At 36.3% G+C, this 7,050-nt stretch overlaps 1 protein-coding gene across 3 annotated transcripts in view; it reads right to left on the reverse strand.

Moving 5' to 3' along the window:
- The window catches only part of scaf4b (SR-related CTD-associated factor 4b), a 40,756-nt gene that overhangs the window by 18,834 nt on the left and 14,872 nt on the right, over positions 1-7,050 (reverse strand). For all 3 annotated transcript variants that reach the window (XM_016530545.1, XM_016530544.1, XM_016530543.1), the window contains exons 6-16: positions 6,203-6,354; positions 5,379-5,474; positions 5,081-5,166; positions 4,929-4,992; positions 4,667-4,822; positions 3,775-3,845; positions 3,498-3,694; positions 3,240-3,340; positions 2,443-2,556; positions 1,759-1,915; positions 1,533-1,627 (exon numbers count right to left, since the gene is read on the reverse strand). In XM_016530545.1, the coding sequence (XP_016386031.1) occupies positions 1,533-1,627; positions 1,759-1,915; positions 2,443-2,556; positions 3,240-3,340; positions 3,498-3,694; positions 3,775-3,845; positions 4,667-4,822; positions 4,929-4,992; positions 5,081-5,166; positions 5,379-5,474; positions 6,203-6,354 (1,289 nt within the window). The remainder of the gene's footprint in view (positions 1-1,532; positions 1,628-1,758; positions 1,916-2,442; positions 2,557-3,239; positions 3,341-3,497; positions 3,695-3,774; positions 3,846-4,666; positions 4,823-4,928; positions 4,993-5,080; positions 5,167-5,378; positions 5,475-6,202; positions 6,355-7,050) is intronic.

Below are 7,050 nucleotides of genomic sequence, written 5' to 3' on the forward strand. Positions count from 1 at the left end.
CTTTTAGAATGGATGGGTGCAATTTTTTGGACTTCAAATTTTGGGATACGATCCACTCCCATTATAAAGCATGGATTAGCCTGACATTATTTAATATAACTCTGATTGTATTCGTCTGAAAGAAGAATGTCATATACACCTAGGATGGCTTGAGGGTGAGGGTGGCATTTTTGGGTGAACTATCCCTTTAATGGGAACTTTAATTTATATCACTTCACATCACATCACTTGCTGACCAGTGGATCCTCTGCAGTGAATGGGTGCCGTCAGAATGAGTCCAAACAGCTGATAACAACTAATTTGCTTCTTAGATTTACAAACAAGCAGCTTTTCACTTCACAAGATGTTAACTGATGGACTGAAGTGGTGTGGATTACTGTGATGTTTTTATCAGCTGTTTGAACTCTCATTCTGACGGCACCCATTCACTGCAGAGGATCCATTGGTTAGCAAGTGATGTAATGCTACAATTTAGAGTTGGGCCGATAGACCATGCCATCGTCCATCGCCGATGGCTGACAGACAACACGATGTTAAGCTGACATCTTGATCCCCCCCACCCCCACCATCCGCCACATCCCAGTTCTGTGTTCGGAAAGGAAATGAAGTGTACTACGGAAACCCTAAAGGGAATAAATAGCCTACAAGATGAGAGGATGAAAAAAATATTTCAATATTTTTTCTAGCAATTATATAGTTGGGAAAGTATAGGCGACTGTATATAAATTGCGGGCATCAGGGAGCCTCTACTGAAACTGCTTTTGATTGCACGCTCTCATTTTACTTTCACTTTCGAGATTCGCGATCATAAGTATTTGTGGTGCTCTCCCATTCACTGCTCTTCAAGTTTACCCAACTATGACGACTTCCGCTGCTGAGAAACCCGGAAATGTGAAAAGGGTCCATTTGGTAGACATCGCCCAACCCTACTACAATTCTCCAAATTCTCCCAGTTCAGATGAAAAAATTATCTCATCTACATCTTGCATGGCCTGAAGGCGAGTAAAGTTAAAGCAAATGTTCTTTTTTTAGGTGATCTATTGCTTTAAGCAGCAATCTAAATAACAAAACATTTGTAAGTCATATCAAAAATCTTCAATGAAGTATCAAAAGTTTCTTAAAAAGCAACCTAAAACATATGACTGATTTAGAAGAGCCTTTGAGACTGTGTGCAACAAGTCAACCTTCATGAATTGGCTCAATACAGACACACATTTATGCAAAAACAGCTCTACTACAGAACAGCAGTGACCGTGTTGTGACAAATACAGTCACTGAAAGCGATGCCACTGAAACACGGAAAGAAAACTAGACAGTCATGACACTAACCTTGTTTTATTTTGTACTCTATGGCTCTTCATTTGCCAAAAATGATGGCAACCATGCACCAGTAAACCGTCAGTGCAAAGCAAAGAACACAGAAACATTGTTTGCCTCCCATATGCCGAAGACGTGACAAAACGAGAGCAGAAAATTTGACCGAGACACTGAACACCCTTGAGGAGTTCTGTAGGAAACCCCTCGTATTTTACCTGTGATACCGCTGGTAGTGCAGCTCCCTCTTCCTGTTTTCCTTCAGGTCCTTCTGTTACTGGCACAGCCGGATTGGCCACAACACTTTTCCACTCTAAAGATCAAATAAAAAAATGATTTTAAAAACAAATGCCACATACAATCATGTTAAGTCTTTCAAAATTACATAAAACATCATTAAAGAATGAACTAGAAGCTAAAGAAAAGCAATATGTGGGAGCTTACCTGGTTTGAGTGTTTCAGCGTCAAGCAAGCCTCCTTCTTGAAGACTTCGAATATCATCGGCTTTCACTTTATCCCATGGGATATACGTGACACCCCGCTCCACATCCCAAAACTTCTTCAAGTCCGTCTTTATGCCCTTATTCAATGCCCATGCGATCTGATCAAGGACAACAAGTTAAAAAACTGCCCACACAGATTCAAAACGAAAAAAGTCATCCAACAGCAAACACAACACTTGAAATTGTTTGGAAGTTTATTCGAGGAAATAAATTGATAAAAACAATGATTATCAAAGTTAACTTCTTACTTACCCATTAAAATAATTACATGAGAAGAAATGTGCAGAGTGATGTAAGAGACATAAAACTAGCACAGCTATGTAGTAAACTGACTACTAAGGCAACGGTCAATTATACAAATTATTATTATACAAATATATTCATCCACAGAATGCTATGACTGAGCATTTAGAATCAAGCATTGTTTCCTATTCTAGCTTTCTAATAAACTTAGCATTGTATACTATCAATATTGTTGGTTCTGTAACAAATTGCTTATGTTCTTGGTTTGAATAAAAGTGTATGCTACATGTATTCAAGAGAGTCGTGTAATAAGCAATAATAACTGAACAGGCATCTTAACCCATAAATACTGCCGACAGGAAGAAAAGGTTGGTTACGGTACCTTAATGGTTTTCTGGTTGACTTTAACAACACCTCTGCTGAGTTTATTCAGGGCTGTGTAGGCATCTTGTCTGTGCACCATGACAATGTAGGCACAACCTCTGGGAGGAATCATCTACACAGAAACATATATTTAATAAAAAACAGTTCAACTTTAGTTAGAGTGTCAATACATGCCAAAAAAAATCCACCAATGCAGAATTCATCCAAATAGATCATACTGGTTACCCATTTATTCATGTGAGCCAAATTTTCAATACGGAAGAGATGCAAATTTTACCAGCAGGCTTTATATACAGACCCCGTTCCAAAATCTAGGGAGCAGCCTTGCTGTCTACATAGACAGCTGCATCCTAACTGAAATGTAACCATGTAAGAGACCTATCCAAGTCTCATATACAACATTTAACAATAATACATGGATAAGCGAACAAAACCATATTGTAATACACATAAAATCCAATGCATTCTGGGACAGCCTTCTCTACATGTGATGCCTATAATGCTCATTCAAACGTTTAGGGTCAGAAGGGTTTTGGCTTAGAAGATATATTTCAAAATGAAATTTATTCCTGTGATCAAATCTGAAATTTCAGCATCATTACTCCAGTCTTCAGTGTCACATGACCCTTCAGAAATTTTCTAATATGATGATTTGCTGCTCAAGAAACATTATTATTCATTTTAAAAACAGTTGTGCTGCTTTATATTTTTGTAGAAACTGTGAAAAAAAAAAAATCATTCTGACCCCAAAATTTTGAACAGTGATATACATTGATATGATTGATCTATACTCACGTTGATGGACTCGATCTGTCCAAATTCCTCCATCAGACTCACAATGTCCTGCTGCTGAGTCTTTTTGTCCAGCTGTCCGATCCATAATGTAGTACTGCACACTAAAACAATAAAAACAAAAACACTCCTGAACAGCATATCAGAACAATAACACAATAAGTTGACACCTAACATTTATGATCAGTGCTAAAAAAAGACAGCTATAAATCCTCCTCCATGTTTAAGGCACAATTATGTAAGATAAGGTTGTGTTCTCACCACTGAGAGTTTCCTTCTTGATGGGCGGAAGTCCTTTCTGTCGTCGCTCTCGCTCTTTCTCCCTGTCTCTCCTCTCCTCTGATCGTGCCTGTGGGGAACGGCCTCGCCGCTCTCTGGATCGGGAACGCGTGCGGTGATACCTTGACCGTTCTCGGCGGGAACGTGAACCGGACCGCGATCTTCGTGAGCGTGGAGACCTGGAGAGACACAACATTCGAAAATTAAACCACAATCTTTTTAAGAGACTTTATGTTCAAGAGCATTCATTCAAACATACCTTGATCGCGTCCGTCTGCTGTGTCTTCGATCTCTCCCATCATGCACCGAGCGTTCACTCTCAGCTGAAGCCTGAAATGACAAGTCAAAGATATAATGTATGTATTTTATGTATTGTATGTATTTTAGCCTCACTGATGTTGGTGGTCCTACATCAGAAAGTTCAGAATGATTTTAGCATTTAAGTATGGCCCTATGAATTTCATGATGCAGAAAACAATCACGGGACACAATCATAAAAATGGAAATTACGGTATAACACGGAATGTCACAGAATTCCACAAATTTTGGATGAATAAATCAAAAGTAGGGCAGTACACCTGATCAAATAGTGATGTGGATGTGTACTTTTTTTATTACATTTTTTTTAAACATTTATTAATTTGTTAATGTTTTATGGAGTCATTTGATTACCATCATTTTGATAGTAAAAAACAAACAAAAAAAGATTAAAACTGACAACACAATTTCTGAAAAAATACAAATGTTGAAGTTTCATCAATTTAGTTGATTAGGCATGCTTTTTGATAAAATGTATAAAAACAAAATTTTATTAAACCATTAAAATGGAATCCAGAAAAATGAGGAAAAAAATAAAACAGATTTTATAGAGCCCTAAAAAAATATTTTTTGTTAACTTTTTTATTAATTATTGTTAAATTGTAGAAGTTTCAGGAGATTAATTAGACATGTTTTTCATTACTAAAATGTAACCAATGAGCAGAATCAAGAGAAATTTAAATTAAATGGAATTTAGGAAAAAATAAAATTCATTTCAAAGGGGCCCTATTTAAGTTTCAATAAGAGCTCTACTTAGAATGGTGAGGACGTTTTGAGTTACGACTCCGAGAGACATTAATATCTGGTAAAGGTGCAGAGAGGATGCTCTATACCTGCTGGGTTGTACTGGGCTGTATGACACTCTCATCAAAGACTTGAGGAGTATTATCTGGTATTTGGGTCTGAACCATCGCTGGGAACTCCTGAGGTGCCATCTGATCCTGGGACGCCACTTGACCCTGTGACACCATCTGACCCTGCATCTGCGTCTGGACACGAAGAAACACTTTGTATTATTAATTATAATTAATGTATTACATACATTATTTTTGACATGTCCTTATTCTTTATAGCTCTGTGGGTCCAAGTAAATACCTGGTTAACAATTTGGCTTAGAAGATGAGCTTGCAGGGCTTGCTGTAATTCTGGTGGGAGGTTTCTGTAAAGAATGACAATATTAACTCAATACTAGAAAAAATATTTAATTGTATGTGAACAGGGAGGAACTAGGGTTTATTATGTCCTACATGGTAATGGGAGCAGCAGGGGCTGGTTCAGTCTTTTCCTCCACAGGTTCAGGGTCATCATCATAATCAAATCGATCCAGCAGAGACTGAGTCGAACCAGAAACAAAATGTTGCAGGCAGTGAATTAATAGCTCTAAACCACGCGCTCACTCTGTGGTTTCTATATAGCATAAGACCAGCGAGATAAGGCTGATATCTTCCAGATTCCACTATTCAGTCCCTAACCAGATATATAAGGATGTGTGGGTTATGTCAAAATGGTTGTAAAGCATCAAATTGAACCATTCAGACTGCTTACCTTAGCTAATGATGGTTTCTGCTCAGGGGGCGGAGCAGTGGACTGAGGAAGCCCCGCCCCTCCGGCCTGCTGGAGAGTTTGGATCAGCTGCTGTAACTGACACACAAATATATCAGATTAAATATCAAAATATAAATATTTCAGTGATCGCAGAAGCAGTGTTACGTTAATATTATGTAAAGAATTTTATATTCTCATTATATATTTTTTGTTTTAATAATTTTATGATTTGTCTTTTTATATTTCTGTATAGCTTTAATTTATTTGTTTTATTTGTGTTTTAGTTCTAGTAATTTTAATACTTCAGCTTAAATAAAATTTAGAAATGTTGACTTTACAATTAACTGTAATAAAGTTTTTATCTTACATTTATATTTGATCATTTTAAAATGTTAACAACACTGCACAAGTGAAATTTCAGCCTGCTAATGCAAATTTTTAGCACATTTCATTAACACTATGGAGAAAGTCAAGCATCTCTAATGGCTAGACGAGAAAAACAGAGGAAATGTGCAACCTATAGTATGTATTTTGAAACAGTTTTTACTCAGAAACTGCTAGTAAATTTCACAAAGAAACAACAATCCTTTGAATTAAAAACGACATTTTGAAGTAGAAAGACTGAAATAGTGTTTTCTACAACATACTCCAATAATCTTTGTTTTATTTACAATATCTTTTGCAGTGTGCCAGGTTGCTCCTTTGTACTCCTTCAAAATCTTATGCTCAATTATCTGTTACGGGAATAATACAGGAAAAACAATCGTTTTTCATAAAGAAAGCATTCATAAAGAAGTTTTTTAGTGCAGTGATTGTTGTTTTACCTCGACGCCCCCTGTGCCCTGGAGGAGTTGGGCGACTGCAGCAAGGGCCACTGGGTTCTGAAGGGAGTGCGGGGCTGCTGCCGTCTCAACCGCTGGTGCTGGTGGTGGCTCTGGCACTGCAGTTTCCACTGGCATTGGCACAGCTGGAGGCGCTACGAAAAGACATGAAAACTGCAGTTTAACAGGCTGCTAGTTTGAATAGGATACAAGTTACAGTAACAATTCAGCCAAGTATATGCACTACTATTCACCCTGAAGGGATAAAATAGTCTCAAGTTGATATACTCCAATATAAATATATATATATATATATATATATATTTCTTTTTATATCTTGATATCTTGCCATTAATAAACATTGATGATTTCTCACACGCATTTAAATTTTTTTTATCAATCCAGGAAAATATTCCAGATAAATGTATAAAAATTTATAAAAATCATACAATATTGATATTTATCATGATATTCATTTACCATTAATGGGGAAGGAAATGCTTTCCACATGTTTGTTAGACCTTGTGAATGAAGGTAAACACAACTTTGCTCACAATTACATTTTAATTTAGGGCCCCATGAAATGCATTTTAATTTCCCCTAAATTCTGTTTTCCATTTGATTTCTTATGGATTCTGTGTTTTATGATTCAGTACAAATTTATCATAAAAAATGGTGTCTAGTGAAATGAATTAATAAAACATTAACAATTTAATTAATCCTTTAAAATGTAATCAAATGAAAATCAATTGCAAAACATTGCATTTTCATTTTTTTATATTATTTTTTATATTATTTTATCAGACATGATGCTGCACAACAGAACTGTATAAATTAATAATAATAAAAAA

Source organism: Sinocyclocheilus rhinocerous, unplaced genomic scaffold (assembly GCF_001515625.1).
Source record: "Sinocyclocheilus rhinocerous isolate Xijiao unplaced genomic scaffold, SAMN03320098_v1.1 scaffold2589, whole genome shotgun sequence".
NCBI lineage: Eukaryota > Metazoa > Chordata > Actinopteri > Cypriniformes > Cyprinidae > Sinocyclocheilus > Sinocyclocheilus rhinocerous.